This window comes from Lemur catta, chromosome 7, assembly GCF_020740605.2.
Source record: "Lemur catta isolate mLemCat1 chromosome 7, mLemCat1.pri, whole genome shotgun sequence".
Classification (NCBI taxonomy): Eukaryota; Metazoa; Chordata; class Mammalia; order Primates; family Lemuridae; genus Lemur; species Lemur catta.
The window spans coordinates 81,776,932-81,797,012 of NC_059134.1; the positions used below are offsets into that span (position 1 = coordinate 81,776,932).

Here is a 20,081-nt window from a genome sequence, read left to right on the forward strand (position 1 = left end):
CTTTCCTCAGAAAGATTAAATGCTTTTGCATTCCAGGAAACTACATGAAAATCATTTTCTACTTTTGTCTAACACCAATTTTGTATTATTATTTCATTTATGGAATATGCTGTCAACTTCACAGCATGAGCTTTGGAGAGAAGGTTTGCTTTAATAGTTCTTCGTTACAATATTGCCTACAGAATCTTATGATTAGCTCACTTAGGCTTGACATTTGTAAACTATAGTTTTCTCTCCATAAAAGATAACTTTGTTAGCATTTCTAAAATTCAGAATAATAACTCTATTCTTAGAAAATCAAATAATAAAAACAAGATTCAGTATTTATTAAAAATTCACCAAAATTTTAACATTTTTCCTATGTTGGCATGTTTTATAATTTCCAGTTTCAAGTTGCATGCAATAATTTACCAATTTAAGAAATTTATGAGAAAATATTTATAAGGCTTTTTTCAGAAAATTCTAATTTCATTTATTCTTTCAAACATACAATTATTCTTCAGGCTGCCTATATCAACACAATGATTCCCAGTTTTGATCAGATTTTTTCTATCATAAGTTGTTTTCATTTAATAAGAGTTGATTTACTATAAGACTCAAAGTAAAAGTTAACTCAGTTTTAAAACTAGTGTTCACTGTAGTTTTATAATATGATTTGCAAAGTAATTTCCTTACTTCTTCTTGTGCCTTATGGTTTTCCTTCACTGTCATTGAAAGAATGACTTTCTCTGTAATTTCCTCCTTCTGTTCATTCACAGCCAGGTTCAACTAGAAAAAAATAAATAAATGACATGAAAGCAGGTACCTAATAGCAACATTTATTCAAACAACTAATTTAGCATAATCATGAAGGTGATTTGATATTAATTTTGCTAATACATGAAAATGAACTCTAGGTTAAATAAGCTGAAAATTCATTTTTATATTTAACACATCGAATTTTTCACTTTCCTTTTTATTGTTTTTAAGATTAATAAATATAACTTGGTGCGGGAAGGCCCTTAATTGTAGATATTAGATGCTGATGAATAATTTTTAAAAGGATTTTATTAAAATGAGCTTAGCAACACTTTTTTTAAATCAGGCTAATATTTTCTATTAAAATCCTTCATTGTAAGTAGGGAATAAATTGGCTGCTGTTATGTCAGCATAAGAAGTAAAGGACATAAACCAAAAGTGTCAATTCAAACACTCTAGCATGGTGCTAAAGGATTTATAACATTTCATGACAAAGGATCATGTATCTAAATACCTGAACAGTTACCTCCAACCTGCTTCATTTACAAAGCCAGATAAAGGTCTTCTATTACTGCTGCTAACCCATGTGTTATAAAAAAGTGAATGTGGTCCATTCCAAATTTCTTTATAAATAATCCCTACAGAAACAAAATGCTATTTTCAAGAAAAGAAAAATGCTAAACTCACAAAATAATATTCACCAAAAAGACTGACATTAATAGAAAGAAAGAGAACAGAGTCTAATAGAGAATCCTCCAAAATGGAATATTTAACAATTCTTAAGCAATGGACTTGCCATACCATATCTCCTTATTGAGGATTAAAGAAAAAATAAATATTGACCATATTTTTAAATTTTATTTTGTTAATGTTGTTGTTTTAAATAGGTTTTCTCAATTGCATGCCTGGGAAATTATGTTTGAATTAACATGAATCTTTAATCCATACCCTGCCTGAAGGCCTACTCCTATATTTGGAATAAAATGAGGAATGGGAGGTCCAACAATGTGGTCTCTTTAATCTACTTGTACATATATGCTAGAAGAACAGTATCAAACCTATGAACACTTCATCTAATGACATATGATGATACAGTTCTATATATCAAAGATTCTGTTTTGGTAGAGGGAAGAGACCCAGGAATCTTTTGGTGAATCTAATGATCACACTAGTTAAGCAGTTGACAAGCATTTCTATAAAGGGCCAGAGAGTAAATATTTCAGGCTTGGGGCAGGGTGGGGAGTGGAGTATAAAATCTCTGTTGCAATTACTCAACTCTGCCATTGTGGTGTGAAACAGACGATGCATAAATGAATGAGCATGGCTATGCTCCAATAAAACTTTTAAAAAACAACAGGTGCCAGAATGAATTTGGCCAGTGGGCAATGGTTTACCAATTCTGCCTTAGATGATAACTACTAACGAAGAGTTTTTAAAAAATCATCATGTGAAACTATTCTCAGGATTACTCTCCCCAAGGAATATTTGTTTCTGTGATAAAATGATACAAAAACATAAAACTAAAACTATAAAAACTTAAATATCAAGCTCAACTTCCACACGTGGAAGACTGAACCATGGCATAACATGCTGGTCTATTTATTTTATTATCAGGGAAATTCTCATTTCAAGAGAAATGGGTGTAGAAGAGGGTGACTGGAGAATATTCACCAAGCTCATCTATTCTTTACAAAATTCATCTCCAAATGCAAAAACTTTAAGAGCAGATTTTTTTTTTTTTAAAGGAAGCAAAACAAAACGAAAACAGAGCCATGAAACTCTTTGGCGCCACAGTAGGTAAGTCAGATTCTAATGAGGTTTCCCAGGGCCATGACATTTAGAACTGCTTCCAAGTAACTCTTTAAAAGGTGGGAATCCTATACCTTTGAAAGCACCACAGTTGGAAGAAATCACCTCCATTTCAATATTCAACTTCTAAAGCACTATACTAATCTACGTAAGAGAAGGGAAAAACATATCAACATTACTGAAAAGCATCCCATGCATAGTCCCAAATCAGAAGTGCAGTAAGATATCAAGAAATAAACAGTCGACAAAATATAAGGATACACACATGGGGCCTTTTCTGGAAATAGGCAAGCCATTCCAAAAGATATCTTTTAATGCAATCGTTTAGAGAAAATTATTGAAAGTAAAAAGTCAAATTAAGAGAGTGTATTTTCATCCTGATATAGTAATAATATGCAGTGCTAATAGCATCTTTCCCTCAAACCCCACCACATGATAACAATAGTAAAACTCTTCTCTCTTGTCACTTTTGATGAGAACATCCTGTTTCCTCATTAAGACAAAACTAGATGCTTTTGATTTGCTGTTCTTATCTAAAATATGTGAAATAAATTTTTTGCCAATGGGTTTGAGATTTCTGAGGCTGATTTTTCATACATTAACAAGAGTAGAAAATTTAAAAATTAAAAACCAAAAATAAACAGAAAGATGGTTAAAATTTGTATGTAACTGTGAAAAATCAAGTCCCCACCAAACGGGGAAGGGAGAACTTTGTTCTAAATACGTCTTATTCCTTTTAAATGTGAGAAAACACCCCCAATAGTCATTGTTTACATAAAAATCTTTCATATAGGAAGTTTTAATTCATGATTTTTGTCAGGCCTGCTGCTAAGATTTAAAAACATTTAACAAATATTAGTCATCTATATTTAGGTTAAAGTTGGTCTCACTCAATATTAATGGGAACTAAAATAGAACAATCAAGAGACTAATCAAGAATAGTAACAGAAACAGAAGGAACCAGAAACATAATGGCTCTGTTAAAGAAAACTGAACAAAAATGTTTAAAAAAATTGTCTGGTTGCACAAACATAAGATAAAAAGGGGTAAATTCATCTCAAACAGTTTGTTTAGGAATTAAGGAACAAAATCCACAAAATTATACCTGAAGCAATAGATTTCAATGAAATGATTTCCACTGGGCGTTACCTTTCAGACTATACCTATTTTACTTAAAACTATTAATGCTAAAGTTTCAGACATTGTACCTTCTCTAAAGCCTAAAGGGTCATAGATTAGAAATATATAGTTCCATATAAAACGTGCGGCTACTTGTGACTATAATTGAAAGTGCTCTCCATTTTGAGGAATTCTTCAAACATTTGCTGGCTCAGGAAGCTCTCTTATGGACATCCTAGTGAGGAAAACAGGCTCAAAACCTCCTGCTGGAGAAATACAGCCAGAACAGCAGTGATACCACTTATGTGGGTCACAAACTATTGATGGATTTCCTTTTTAACTCCCCCCAAAATATTTTAAAGTCTGCTTTAAAAATCATACAGACTGTGTAAAAATTTTAACATGATATTGAGATAAAATAAAATCTGTTTCACAGGAGAAAATAACTAAAGTGCTGTAGTCAATCTAGAGTTCAATCATTAATATCATTTAGAAAAGGTACAGTAATTCAAACAAGCTAGTGTGTTCTGTCTACCTAATTGATATTGACATTACAGAAAGGTACTAGCCAAAGGGGAAAAAGCCTATTAGTCCAACCGAACTCTCAGTGCTCTGATGTGTGGTTCTGCATGTAGCCTTCTCTGTATTCAGAAGAACAGCTAATGATTCAAATGTGCAGTACATATGCATTGTGTATAATGTCCTTAATAAATCAACAGATCCAACAAGAAAACTAAATGTATATCAGAAATCTAAGGTTTTCACCAGTAAATACTGATCTAGTAATAAATATTTGATCCATATTTTATATGCAGATCAATATAGGTAATACAGATTAGCATAAACAACAGTATAATCAGCCTTCATATATATTGACAAGGTTCCCAATGGTCTGTTAATGTACAAAAGACTGGGACAAATTAGTTATTTATACATACAAAACATGGTTATAAAGGCCAGCTGCAGGTATTTTTTTGGAAAGTGCATTTTAATAAGGTCCTATTCAGATATGGAACAAATGGGGAAGAAGTAGTTTGCACTACAGAGTTTAGCGCAAGAGCTTTCTCTTTTTCTAACCACGAAATCAATCATTTGTCCAGACTGTGGGAGTCAGAGTTAGTTACTGAAAAGAGCTCCGTATATAAACAAGTCAATAACTCATTGTGTGTTATTGTCCAGCTGAAGAAGTCGGCTTTCAAAAAGCTGCCCCTGCTTCTCTCAGAATGAATGTCACTGTATTCAGGGACTGGGAGAGAGTCCTTTGTTTCTAGCCATTGCTGGCTGCCATTTATGTATGGGAACAGGAGGTGGCTGCTGAGAGAGTGGGGGAAGCCACTATTTGGTATCATGGGATGTCCAGGAAAAACTCTGAATTTTGTCAACCTAAATAATTTGTATTTGGAAATGCATTAATGGAATTGATCAAGAGTAGCCACACAAAAAGTATTTGGTAAAGGAATTAAATAGTAAATGAGTCTGTACCATTTTAAATTGTATTAGGCTGATAGTTTTGGTTCCCTACCTGTCAAAGAAGCTGAATCCAAAATTCAGGCAATAGTTTGAAGAGTTCAAATGTACAAAATCAAACTGGTGAACGGGTCAACATAGCAAATAAAGGCTTATCTGTTTCTGCCATAAATAGTAAAGTTGACTCTTTGGACTACTAAATGGGGTTTTTTAAGGATGTGTGTGTGAGTGTGTGCATGTGTACACACACAATGGACTCATATACTGCTTTTATTCATCCTTATTACACACAAAAATGAATTCATAAATAAGGTATTATATTTTAGTTAGGATAATAGAATTTCTTTAAGGAATGGTTTTATGTGCTCAAGACTTCTGATAAGTTAAAGGTATTCCAACTATCTTTGACTTAAAAATTAATTTAAATATCTTTTATAATTCAAATTATAACTAAAATTCATAAGACATAAATATCATTATAATCTTATTTATGTCATCTTAATTTTTTTTAAATACCTTTCATTTATTCAGAATCAGACCAAGGAGTGAGGAAGCACAGGACCAGGTTTCAGGGTTTGTAATTAGGTTGGGCAAATAAAAAATACATGTAGATTTGTTTAATAAATTGTTTCTTTTTTTTGGCCTCTAAAATTTTTAAACAGTTTAACTCTTAATTAGATTAATTTGTAGTCATGGGCGAGGAGGGAGTTGGGAACCTGAACTGAACCCAGTTGATCTCACTTTTCCTCATAATTTAGAAAATCACAGCATTAAACAATATGACATGCTTCCACACACAACAAACTATACTAGACATTTTTCCAGACACAAATAGATTAATGCTAAAGCATAGTATGGTTGAGAAGACAATGAAAAAACAATGCAAAATGAGAAACAATATATGGCATGATGTAGGTTATAATCACTAAATAGAGGCATAAACGATACAATCTATAAGTACAGAGGACAGAAATATTATTTAGAGATGGAAAGGTCAGAGATGGAGAAGCATAAATGATAGGTAGCATCTGGCTGGTAAAAGAAGAAAAGTGACAATGTGGGGCATTATTAGTTAATATTATTTACTATTATTAATAATTATTAATACATGATGACATTAGTTCTAAGTAAAATTAGTGAAGTGGCTTGACATGGCTTCAGGAGGGGGAAGGGAGAAGGCCACCTGAGTTTTGAGGGATAAGCAGAGAGAAAGGGCATAGCTGATCCAGTCAGCCGAGGCAGTGGCCTGAGAAGGAATGCTTCATATTGGGGAACAAGGGCTGCATGGTTAGTGTGGACCCATACTTAATTTATTTCTGAATTTGAATATAACAAGGGTACACATACCAAGTACCAAGTCCTGTAATCACAGCAGAAACAAGGACTCAGTTCTTAGCTCTGCATTGATTCAGCTCTATCCTTCCAAACTATACATGCTTAACTCAGTTCCAGTCTCAGAGACCCCTTAAGTCAGTTCTGATCTATCCCTGACATTCAACAATGTAGTCTCATGTAAGTCCCTCTATAAAGAAATTCAAGAGTGCCATTTCTAGTCTTGGGGAAGAGACAGAGTCTTTTCATTAAAAACCGGCTGTGAATTCTGGCTCTGCCATGACTTAGTTCTGAGACATTGGGCAATAGTGATGGTTAAGACAGTTCAGGCTTCCAAAGTCAGGGATTCCTCTCCCATCCTTGCTGATTACTTGATAAAAGCTACTTTTACCATGGTCTGTAGCTTCTTGAGGACAGTTTTTATTTTTAAGAGAGAACTTATAAAAGAAACCATCATAATATTTGGTAACCAAACCAAAACATAACCATTCTAAAACAATACTACTTTATTTTTTTATCCTTTTAAAAATCCAGGAAAGCAAAGGCAAATAAAACAGTATTATTTTTAAATAGTTATAGTTTGTCTAAGAGGATGCAAAAGAGAATTCTCCATAAATTATTTAACACTTAATTAAAGAAACTTAAACTGCTTTTAAAATCTCTTTTCTTTCCTGTTTCTAAAAAAAGTAATCATAAATTCTAGCCATTCCACACATTCTGTAGGGAAAGTGGCACTAAGTTAGTTCTGATTCAGTAGCCAGATTATAAACTTTCTGCCTAGTCTGTCATGATAAGGACTGTCACATGCCCTAAACCGAATTCAGCTTGCCCTCTCAAACTGACTCTCCATTCCATTTCTTCCACTACCATTGTGCAGTTTTAGAGGAACTGTGCTCCCCTGGCCAAGAGGTGGGTCCCTGACCCCAAGCAGACCAATTAGCCTCTCTCTTGACAGAGTCACTAAGGGAGCCACACAGAGACATAAACAGTTGGAGAAAATCTGTCCCCTTAACAGCACTATAAAGAGTTTGTCCCTTATATCCAGATGTCTTTGGCCTTCCCTTGAATTCCATGTGCTACCACCTGCCATTCTATTAAATTCTATTTTTGCCTAAGTTAGCCTGAAACAGTTCCCATTGACTGCAACCAATAAAACTTATCAGATATATCACATATGCCCCCACACTAAAGGCCCCATGACTTTGGAAGATCTGAATGAGGCTCTATTCCTTGTACCCTAAGGTACCCAACTCAAATGTCTTAATCATGTCACAAATTTAAAGAAGTCCTTCATATCCTGGATAGAGATTGAGCCCACCCTTCAAAGTGAGGTATCACAAGGATGGAAAAACATGCACCACATATACTCACCATCAAATTGGTACTAACTGGTCAACACTAAGGTGTTCACATGGTAGTAATACTCATTAGCTACCATTCAGGTGGGGGTGGGAGGGTAAACCCACAACTAATGGAAGTGGAGTGCACTGTATGGGGGAACAACATGCTTGTAGCCCTGGCTTGGGCAAGGCAAACGCATTACATGTAACCAAACTGTTTGTACCCCCATAATATCCTGAATTAAAAAATAAAAAATAAATAAAGAAGTCCTTCATATATTATAATGGGAATTGGTTTACACTTTTTTTTTTTGTTTTGTGACAGGGTCTCACTCTGTTGTCCAGGCTAGAGTGCAGTGGCATCATCATAGCTCAATACAACTTCAGACTCCTGGGCTCAAGCAATCCTCCCACCTCAGCCTCCCAAAGTACTAGTATTACAGGCATGACCATAGTGCCCAGCCTATAGTAGGTAATGGTTTAAAAATTATCAACATGCTTTTATTTTAAGACTTTCCAAGTATAAGGCTACTAAACCTACCCCAGGAATCCCTAGGATTTGCCACAATAATATTGTTGCTGGTATGCACAACAAAATTTTGCAATAAGACAATATCCTTGCAAACAAGGCTGCTGCCTTGAGAGTGGATCTGCTTCTCAAGAAAACCCTTTACTCCTCCCAATTAGCATATAAACAGCTAAATTTATAAGACTCAGCCCATAAATTTCCCCTTGTAAGTTAAGAGTAATGACTCTGACTGCTGTTATACCTTTGCTAGAGTCAGAAATAAGAAAGACATAATGTAGAAATACTATATTAATAAAATCTCACCCCTTCTGTCCTAGAAGAAATACAGGAAGAAGTCTCAGAGAGGGAGCAAGGAAATTAAAAGAGCCAGATGAGTGGGTCCCAAGTGTCCCTTCTTTAATATGTGGCTTGGGGAGGGAAATAAGTGTCAGGTAAGTGCAATAAGTCCTTAAGCATGAGGGTCTTCTGCTCCCCTCCCTTCAAGATGGGACACAGGGAGGATGGTGTTATGTAGCAACCTAGAATATTGTAGCAACCTAGAATATAGCCACATCGACAAGATGGCATGGCATGGGAAGGCAGAGAGAGGCCTGAGGTTTAGCTTTCCTAAACCACCTTTGTTTCCTGTGTGTCTTAGGACATGGAAGTATCAAAGAGTTAGGCTGGAAAGTTTGCCACAGGATATTGGCATAGTGAAGGAAAGATGGCCCTACAGTGATGGCAGTGTCACAGATTACTCAAGCCAAATGGGTCAAATGGGTGTCTCAGTTAGATATTGCAAGGGGTCACTAATATCAGAGGAAGTGAACTTTAGGTTGGATAACCTAGGAAGTACCACCAAAATGTGCCTGAGCCAAAAGAATGGGCCACAAGTTCACACATTGCAGGCCAGTAGAGCATCCAGCAGCTGAGTGAACATCCTTCCATTGAACAGCAGCTGCCATGCCAATACATACATTCCAGGGGGCCAGCATGAAGCCAGAGGCCCCCTCCCCTAATGCCCTGAGGATATGAAGGCCACACAATGCCTTCTTCTATATACTACCTTAAGGAAACCTATAGGGAACAAGAGTCTTTCTGAGAGAAATAATGACCTAAAGATAACTATTTAAGTGATTATTTTAAGCTAAATGTTAAACTGAATTAGACATTCACTTATTCCCAACTCCCCCCCCCCCCGCCACTATACAGTGGGTAAGAGTTCAGGAAGAAAGCAATATTAGTGTTAGAAAATAACTCAGAGTCATTTAGTTACTTTGTACACAAATTGTATACAGCCATGTGAGGTAGTCTGTTGATAAACTGAGCCAATGAACAAAGGCAAAAACAGGATTTATAAGACAAAGGATAAAAATAAAATGTACTCACACTGCACATTTTTTAGGGAAAATTGCACCTCTGAATCCAGTGGGCCAAGTAAGGGTATCAAATAAAACATTTTAAGTTGTTTATCAATTCTCAAAAAAAAACTTGAGAGTTCAGCTGAGAAGCACATGTGCCAGGCTGACTCTGTATTCTTTCCACTCACCCTACCACTTCAGTTAGTCCAGTCCTGCACTATTTCCTGCACTTAGATTTCTGACTACTCTACCCAAAGTGAAGAACCACGTTTTCTCTGTACATCTCTCACCTAGTAAAGTAGCTATCTGAATCAGAGAACTCCTTGAGAACTGCAGTTAGGATTCTGGAATCCAGAGAGATAAACCAGATGGGCCACCACCCTTATAGAGCAGAGTCTAAACAGAGTTTAGGCTGGGAGCGATGTATTTTACATCCCAATGAGCCTATTTCTGATTATTACCTAGTAAAGATCTTTTCAGACTGGTTCCCTCAACATGTTCATTCCTATCTTCAAGTATTTCTCCTGCCACTCTGCCCATCTGGTATGTACTCGTCTCTCCCCATCATCCAGCCCAACCCCATCAATCCTTTGTGGCCCAGGTTTGGTTCAGCCTCATCCGTGATGCCCAAACTGGCTCTGTCCTGTCACCATATGCATACAGGTATATAGCTCATGCACTATATTACCTTCCAATCCAAAAAATTCTGAATTTCCAAAATACATCTGGCCACAAGGGGTTCAGATAAGGTGGTCCAAATTTCCAATCAACTAGAAAAGGTGAATTATGCAATAGGTAGTATTGGAAAGAACAACTGACTAACACTTTAGAAAAATATGTTGGATGCATTTTTTACTTCATACACTTCAGGTAACTTAATGGTTTAAATATAATAATAAAATTTCTAGAAGATAATATATTTGAATTCATAAAGTCTAAAAAGAAAAAGGCCTTTCTAAGTCTAATATGGATAGATTTAACTAAATGGAAGTCCAGAAGTCTATGTTGAAAAGGAACTTTAATAAAATTGAAAAGCAATAATACATTGAGAAAATATCTGCAATGTGACAAAAGGTTAATATGCTTATTATGTGAAGAGCAGTTTTAGGCAGATTTAAAAAATAGTTAATAAAAAGGTAAACATCAAGGAAAATAGAAGCAAAGGAAATAAACACACAACATAAAAGAAAAAATGCCTATGGCAAAAGAAACCACATACCAAATTGTTCAGTATTACTACTAATAGATTAATTCAAACTAAAACAATGAGATGATGTGTTTTAACTTATCAAATGGTGAAAAAATTAATAATTAGGATTAATGAATTTAAGGACTAGTCAATACAGGGAAACTGGTGTTTTCATGTATTGCTGGTGAAAACAGAAATGCTACAGCTTTGTAGATAGAAATTTGGCAATGAATCTCAAAGCTTAAAAATGTTTACAACCTTTGATCTACAAATTCCACTTCTAGGAATTTGTAAACAGGAAATAATTGTGGATATGCACCAAAAATTTGACTGAAAGGATGACAAAACATTGTTTTTAACAGTAAAAGGATTGCATAATATGTAAATGTCCAAAAACATGCGGATTGTAAAATAAACCTGTAGACTAGAATATCATCATCTATTTAAAATAATGCTATGGAATATTTGATAATGGGAAATAGTAACAACATACTAAGTAAAAAAATCAGGTCTCAAAAAGTAAATAAGATTTTAAATATATACCAGTATATAAGAAAGGGATATGCCAAAATGTTGAGAATAGCTACTCAGAATGGTGAGATTGTGGGTAGTATAGTTTTCTTTTTTTTTATGTATATCAGCTTATCTCAACGAAATTTTCCATAATATCTACCTATGTATAGATATATACATGCATTAATCTTATAATAAAAAGACTATTTTTAATATTGCTTCTTTTCTTGTTGCCTACCAATATATCTAACTTACTACCATACTCATTTTTTATTATCTAATCTGTTCACATTTGCCCCAACATAATTGCCTTTTCCCCAATTTCTTCTCAATCTTTACAAGATAAAATATAGTTCAAAACACAAGCAGACATAAAAGATAAACTGTTATCCATCTTTGCTTTTAAAATTGCCAACACTCCACAAAACTTTTTGAAAATTAAAAAAAAAAGAGAGAGTAGTGTAAATTAATGCAGGGCAATGGAAAGTTTATAAATTTTTATTTAACAACTGTATTAAACTATAATTACTGCTTCTTAAAAAGTGAACTTAAATGAGAATAAATGTCGAGCAGAGACAAGGGTGGGACTCTCACTGTCTACTCTAAGCACTACAAATACACAGTTCTGGGCAGTACAGATACACTGTATCATTCAATCCTCCAAAGAACTTCCACAAGTTGTGTAAAGCTGTGGTCCCCAACCCCGGTCCACGGACCAGTACTGATCTGCCGCCTGTTACAGGGACCTGCGCCCCGCCCCCGCCCCCAGGCCTTCTGTGGAAAAATGGTCTTCCATGAAACTTAGGAACCAGGGGGCTGCACAGAAGGAGGTGAGCGGCTGGCAAGTGAAGCAAGCTTCATCTGCATTTACAGCCACTCCCCATGGCTTGCATCACCGCCTGAACTCGGCCACCCCCAACCTCGCTGCCCCCCTATCTCCCAATCTGTTAACAAACTGTCTTCCATAAAACCGGTCCCTGGTGACAAAAAGGTTGGGGATCGCTGGAAAGGATGCATTAATAGGTTACATAGCTTGCTCATGAACACAAGGAAAAGAAAATTGAAAAATTGGGATTCCAATCCAGGCATGTCTGACTTCAGCACTCATAATTTTTAATTTTGTCTTGGACACATTAGAAAATACGATAAAGGGAGAAAATTGCTATATAGTAACAGACAAGTTGGCAAATTTTTCATTCATCTTGAAGCATAAAATTATGAAAGCCCAGAGTCGAAAATCAGAATTCTATTAATATGAATTGATTTTTGATGTCATTAATAAGAAAATAAATTTTTTAAATGCTTACACCAGTATCTATCATTTATTGAGCATTCACTGGATGCCAGGTAATTTATAAACCTTAGAAAATAAATTATATGAACAATTTAGTCTAGAATAATTTATTTTTGAGGATTGTGCAGAAAAAGAAACTGGATTAAGATCCACTGACAACCAGCAATTATTAATAAAACTTATTAAAATCACTTACTTAACCTCTACTTTGTCTCTAGGATTATCAAAAACAACACCCAATGTCATTATTCTTTTTATTCTGAAAATATCCATTAATGTATTATAATACAATTAATGAGTACTTAGAGGTACTGTTAACAGTTTAGACCTTTTCTTATGCACATATAAAGAAATATAAGTACATGGAAAATAAATGGATTTTATGTTTACAGAAATGGTATCACATTACCATATTAGTCGACAATTTACTTTTTTTGCACAGCAATGCCTTCAAATGTCCCTTAAAAACATCTTAAGCAGATCTATAACTATCTAGTTACCTATATTTATTGTCAAAGGGCACAAAGTTTCAGTTAGACAGAAGGAATAAGTTTTAGTGATCTACTGCACAGCATGGTGATCATAGTAAATAATAATGTATATGTTTCAAAATTGCTAAGAGTAGATTTTAAATCTTCTTACCACAAAGTAACGATAATTGAGGTGATGAATAAGTTAATTAGCTTTATTTAATCATTCCACAATGTGTATATACATATATATACCATAACATCACATTGCTCCCCACAAATATGTTTGTCAATTAAAAATAAAATCAAATATTAAAAAAATGTTATTCAACCTTGTTCAAATTTTCAGTTTCATGCCTGTTTGAAAGCTTTCTTCTAATTATCGTGCAAGCTATACTTGCGACACAAGAAGTTTGGTATAGGGATAGAAGAACATTGTCTTTTATTTTCATACTTTCTCAGCTCTTTCGCTATTCAGGACACATTATTTTTCTCCCATTCCACTGGAGAGAATTTAGTCACATGGCCACCTCCAACTGCGAGTCAGGCTGGGAGACAGAGTATAGGTGGTGTTTCAATAAAAGAGGATAATGATTCTCATGGAAGGCTAGAAGTTTCCATCACACTGTTGCTCTATACAGGGTGATTGTGTGACCTACTGTCCAAACCAGAATGGGCTTGAGAGTAAAATAATTAAGCTGAGATAACAAGTGAACTTTAGGAGTGTTTGGGGAAAATTTCTTCCCCCATTTCTCTGCTTAAAAAAGTTCTCTCTAACCTCTCTTCAGGTTGCCCTTTCTACGGCAGTTTGTCATCTCCTTTGTGATACCAGAGCAGTCTATTCATAACTCTAGCATATCAGTTCACACATCTGTTGAAATTATTTATTTACTATCTTTTTACTATACCAAGGTGTGCCTACACATCCACTCCACACCCGCACCCATGGTCATTCTTGAGGTTACTGATCCTTTTCCTATTTCATTTGGTCTTTTTTTTCTTTTTTTTGAGAAAGTGTCTTATTTAAATTGCATTAAATTTTCAATTTATTTGACTATATACATTTGGTCTTGATTTAGAGATAAGAATCAGGGCAAACCCTGCCACTATGGGGTAAGGTAATTGGCTCAGTCCTGGCATAACTGTGGATACACTAATTTGTTAAGGAGTGACCAAAACTGGGGCACTCAAGAATCTTTCCATCAGCTTTAATGTGTGGTTATTGAGAGAAAGATGGTCTATGTCCCATCCAGTGGGTCAGCTGCTACTCATCACTAGCATATTGCGGCCATATGGGAATACAGACCCTAAACTCTGGATATTTTCTCAATACTGAATCAAAAATTTTTAAGCCTTGTGCAGGCAAAACCATTCAGATCTGCATTTTGAATTTAGCCAGTCCTTAAGCTCTAATGTAAGACAAAAATCTGACCACATCACTTGTCCACTCCAAACCCTTCAGTGACACCCCCCCCCCCCCCGCCGCCTGCAGGATAAAATCCCAAGATCCCATGGCATTATTATCTGGCTTCTCCCTCTTCACCTGTCTTATCTCCCATCTCCTTCCACAACTCTGACTTGCCTTTATGATGTGCCATAGCAATTTTTATGTTATCCCACTAGTCATCAATGCCCCTACATCCAGAGATTGTGAGAGAATATCAAGATCCATTCTTCACATCCTCCATCCCACTCTGAGCCCCCTCCTCCACCTCTGAGAATTCCCACCAGAGTTACTGTGTTAGAACCTAAATTCTGTTGTGGGTTCGGGAGGGTACCAGGATGAAAAGGAGTTATTATCATAACTCTAGATTGTGTCACTTACACACTCTCACATGTGTATGCACACACACGCCCCTTTGCCATTTGTTCAAACTGTTGCTCTGCCCATCGTGCTCTCTCTAGACTAACACTCACACACACATTCAGACTCTGCTCTGGTTTACCTCCTCCAGGAAGCCTGCTCTGACTTGTTCTCAGTCTTAGGCCCAGAAGCCCATCTTTAATACCCTCTACTGTGTGCCTGTATTAACTATGCAGGGTACTATTACAACACTTACAGCAGTGATAAGTGGTGTCTCCTAAATGTTGATCTCTTCTACCAGACTGTGAGCTCTGCTAAACTAGGCCTTCAGTTTGTATTCATTTCTATATCCATAGTGCCCGGCACATATTGAACACTTAACAAAAAATGGTTAAACTTAACACAACTGTTCTGAAGACCTGGAAAACTAGGATATATGGAATTATTAAAAGAAATTCTGGAAAGCCCTGAAGTCTGTACAATATATATAAAAATGCAGAGGGATAAGGACTCCATCTTTTGAAGTCATCTTCATTAGGCAAGTCTGGTCTTTTTAAATTTATAACATTAGGAAAGACTGTAAGAGGGAACTCTGGCACTTGATTTTATTACTGGCTCCATCTTCTCTGGAGCTCATGTGTCCACTCCTGCTGGCAAAGGCAGCACAGCATTACCCCTTACTATGCTTACTATGTGCTGTTTCTTGCCAGGTGTTCAACCTCATGTTATGAGGGGACAGGTGCTCCAACTGCTAGTTGCCATTCTAACCATAAGCATTTCTGGGAAAACAGACATTTATTGTAAAACTTGTAACTAATATACAACCTCAGGAAAATTTTTTATTTAGTTTTGGTTTTCAGAATTTGACCTGGAATCTAAATTTTTACTGTCCTGCATTTCAAATCCTGTTCATACAAAAAAAAAAAGAGACAAAACTTTTGTTGTTGAGAGTGGTTTGAATTTGGATGCTAAGAAGGATGAATTTACTTACTCTAAAATGGATTCCATTTTGTTTTCCAAAATTTTTACCTCTCAGCTTTATCTAGAACCTAGATACTTTGACTATTTTGATATTTGATATTCAAATTCATCATCATCATTCATCATTAGAGGAAAGTGAGGGCTTACAGTGCCAGGCACTATGTTAAGTGCCTTATTTGCATTGTCTTGCTTAGCTTTAAGAAAGTATTGTAGGAGAAAAAAGTAAAGTATGTTTGAATTATTTGTCCCAAAACATGACCCAAAACTCCAGACAGAAACTGTGAAATCCCTGCAGAAAAAAATCTCCTTCCTTTGGATTTTTCTGGGGGTTTTTTTGTGTCACATGTACAGCACTTTGCATCATTAACATCATTCAAAAAATATTTACTGAATACTTATTATGTATCAGTCCTAGGAAACAGTGGTTAACAAACAGTATTAGAGAGGAAGCCAAACACTTCCCTCATGGAGCTTAAAATCCTGAAATGAAGACAGACATAAGACAAGTAACAATAAGTATGATAAGCATAAAAAGAAGTGTGGGATTTCCAGGAAGAACTACCCAAGCCTGGGGGCCAAAGCAGAAAATGATTCTCTGAGCTACAAGTATTAATAAACTAAAGATGAGCAAGAGGTGACCAAGTAAGGGTTGAGGGAAAAAAAGAGCATTCTAGGCACAGGAGGCATTAGATTCATCTCTTCCATAAAACATCTCATACACTATCTTATTTAATCTTCAAAATAATCTTAAAAGGAGTCATTATTGCCATTTTTCAGATTAGAAAACTAAGACTCAGAGATTAAATCAGTCAATAAAATTGAAACCCTTGTCTACCAGAATCCAAAACATTTCCACTCTGCTTAGCTCCCTCTCAAGGCTGCCTTGCCCAGGGCCCTGCTAAAATGACAGTTGGCAAACTGTTTCTGTTAAGAAAGAGATAGTAAATACTTTAGGCTTTGCAACCATGAGGAAAAATCAAGGATAAAATATAAAAACTTAAATAACAAGAGGGAAGATATTTTATAAACTTTTTTATAAAATTCAAAATATAATAATAGTTGAGTACAATATTTTGTAACACAGGTCTACTAATGAGAACAAAATTCCTTTTGGGAAAATAGCATTTCACTTAATTGGAGTTCAAAGCTAGTGTTCCCTAACATCAAATCATTTGCAAATATTTATCTGTGAAACTAGTTTTAACTTTCTGATCATATCAAAACAGGTAACCATGTTAGATTTGGCCCATGGACTTAGAAACCCCTGTATTGGACCATAAACATTAGGAGCAGCACTGACCAATAGGAATCTAATGTGAGGCACATGTTATTTTTAGTTGTATAGTAGCCACACTAAAATAGAAACAGGTGAAATTTATTTTAGTAATATATTTTATTTAATAAAAATATAACCATTTAAATGTGTAATCAATACAAAAATTATTAATGGGCCATTTTACCATTTATTTCATGCTAAATCTTTGAAACCCAGTATGAATTCTACACTTTCAACATATCTCAATGTGGACTAGTCACATGTCAAGTAGCATACTAGGACAGGTCTGTGTCAGGGGTAGGCATGTATAAATGAGAAAGTAGACCATACAGAATCTGTGTTCTACTGAAGAATGCTGTCTAAAGATGGCAACTGCTACTCAGCTCCAGAAAATGTCATCATGTGACAAAGTGATCTAGTGTTGCCAGATGTTCCATATTTTATGATAAACTAGAAATCCAGAATTTAATGTAAAATATCCTGATTTCTAGATGTTGGCAATTCATTTTTTAAAAATGTGTACACATTCTACATGTGTCTACATTGTTTACATTGTTTGCATTTCAAGTCTGCATGCTAAATCTGGCCCTGACCTCCTCCACATTTGTGCCCTCTGATTCATGTCTTTCTTATCAGAATCTGAGCTATATTACACATAGGTACTCAATAAATTATAAGACTTTCAAGTTAAGACAATAAATATTTTCAAATAAAATACTTCAAAAATATCAAGGGAATGATAATGGATGTTAATAAAAAATAATTACGAATAATCATATCCACATTTCCAACCATCTTACAAAAAATGTTTACCCAATGAGATCATTCAATAGTATTTTAAAGAATAAAATTCTTCAATTAAAATTAGTCATAAGCACAATAGCCAAAAGGTGGAAACAACCCAAATATCTTCTTCCAATGGATAAATGGATACAAAAAATGTCATATACACGTGCGGTGGAATATTATTCAGCCCTAAAGGAAGGAAATTCTAATCATGCTAAACATGGATAAACTTTGAAGACATTTTACCAGGTGAAATCAGCCAGCCACAAAATGACAAATATTATGATTCCATTCATATGAGTTACCTAGAATAATCAAATTCATAGAAACAGAAAGTAGAACAGTGGTTGCCAGGGTCTAGTGGAAAGAGGGAATGGGGAGTTAGTGTTTAATATGTACAGAGTTTCAGTTTGAGAAGATGAAAAATTTCTGCATATGCATGGTAGTGATGTTTGCAGAACAATGTGAATATACTTAATACCACAGAACTGTACAGTTTAAAAACAGTTAAAATGGTAAATTTGATGTTATGGTGATTTTACCATAAGAAAAAAATAGCCATAATATATTTTAATAAGAAAAAGACCTGTTTTTTTAACTGACAAAATTTGTGTATATTTATGATATAAAACATGTTTTGAAATATGTGCACACTGTGGAATAGCTAAATCAATTTAATTAACCTATGCACTACTTCACATACTTATCCTTTTTCTGTGGTAAGAACATTTAAAATCTACTCTCAGCAATTTTCAAAAATACGTTATTAACTATAGTCACCATATTGTATAATAGATCTCTTGAACTTAATCCTCCTCTCTAATTGAAATTTTGTATCATTTGACCAACATTTTCCCAATCCTCCAGGCCCCACCATCTACTCTCTGCTTCTGTAAGTTCAAATGAAAAACACTCATTTTAAACTTTTTAATAATCCTTCTTGAAAGAGTGCAGTATAGCCTTTCAAATCAGACAAATTAGGCAAGAAATAACACGAAATACTTTAAAGTTTTATTGTAAATATCTTGAAATGTCATGTTTTTTTAGTATTCAAATCCTCACACCAACTACAACAAGATTAACAATGTCTATTTGTTCAAACTGTGGTAAGACTCCTTAGAAGACATAAAAAAAATGGTAAGTTTGATTTTTAGTGAGCGTTCTGCTTATATCTAAATAAGCCCTTCTAAGGTGTTGAACAATACTCTAAAAACAAAAATTCCTTTCCTGAGTATTTTATATATTCCCTCCCAATATTATTTTCACAATTAATAGGTATTTGTACTAATAATATTTACCTACCTCAAAGACTATTAAGAAAATCAAATGAGATAACTTTAAACCAGGAAAATTTCATCATAAACTACAAAGAATTATGTAAAAAAATTATTATCAAAGGATTAATAAAGCAAAGGTCAAGTTTTGCCCTGGTTCCATATAAAATATCACACATTCCATAAATAAAATTCTGAATTGATAATTTACCAAAATGGCTGCTTTTCTCCTGCCAAGTTTACTGGCAAAATACTCTCCATTTCCCCTAATTCACATAGAGACAAAAAGCTACACAGGTATCCACTCTGTGATTTTTAAGTACAATTTCATAGGGCAAATGCATCCCAAAACTATTTGGATATCTACTCTCTGACCCAGATAGATTTGCATTTTTAGAGAAATCAGAGCAGGATGTTCCTAGCTCAATACTCCTACTATCTAGCATCAAAGAACTCCCATCTCCATTTTCCAATGCATGGTCTGTATTTGGAATTCATTTCAGCGGGAGGTCATAGAGTCAAACACTATGACTGAGAAAGTTATTCACAATGCAGGCAGTATGTGTGAGCCAAGATTGTAAGGGCAATCAAATCTCATGCTTCAAGAAAGAAAATGATCATTTTCAAGGTCAGGAAAGAATTTCCTCTTCTCTATTAATAGGAAATATGAGACAACTTGACAAATGAATTGGGGGGAGGTATTTATCTTGGCTCTAAAATACAAAGTATTAATGATACCCCCTTTCACCAAAAAGAGCAATGGATTCGCTGTGTAGGCGGCATGGTCCTGTGTGAGAAGTCTATACCCTGTGTTTCATAT

General features: G+C 34.9%; 1 protein-coding gene across 1 annotated transcript in view; it reads right to left on the bottom strand.

Annotated features, from left to right (window-relative positions):
* LOC123642089 (doublecortin domain-containing protein 1-like) overlaps nucleotides 1–20,081 on the bottom strand; it is a 262,128-nt gene that overhangs the window by 68,278 nt on the left and 173,769 nt on the right. The window contains exon 11 of the mRNA XM_045557008.1: nucleotides 676–768. Coding sequence (XP_045412964.1) covers nucleotides 676–768 — 93 coding nt within the window. The remainder of the gene's footprint in view (nucleotides 1–675; nucleotides 769–20,081) is intronic.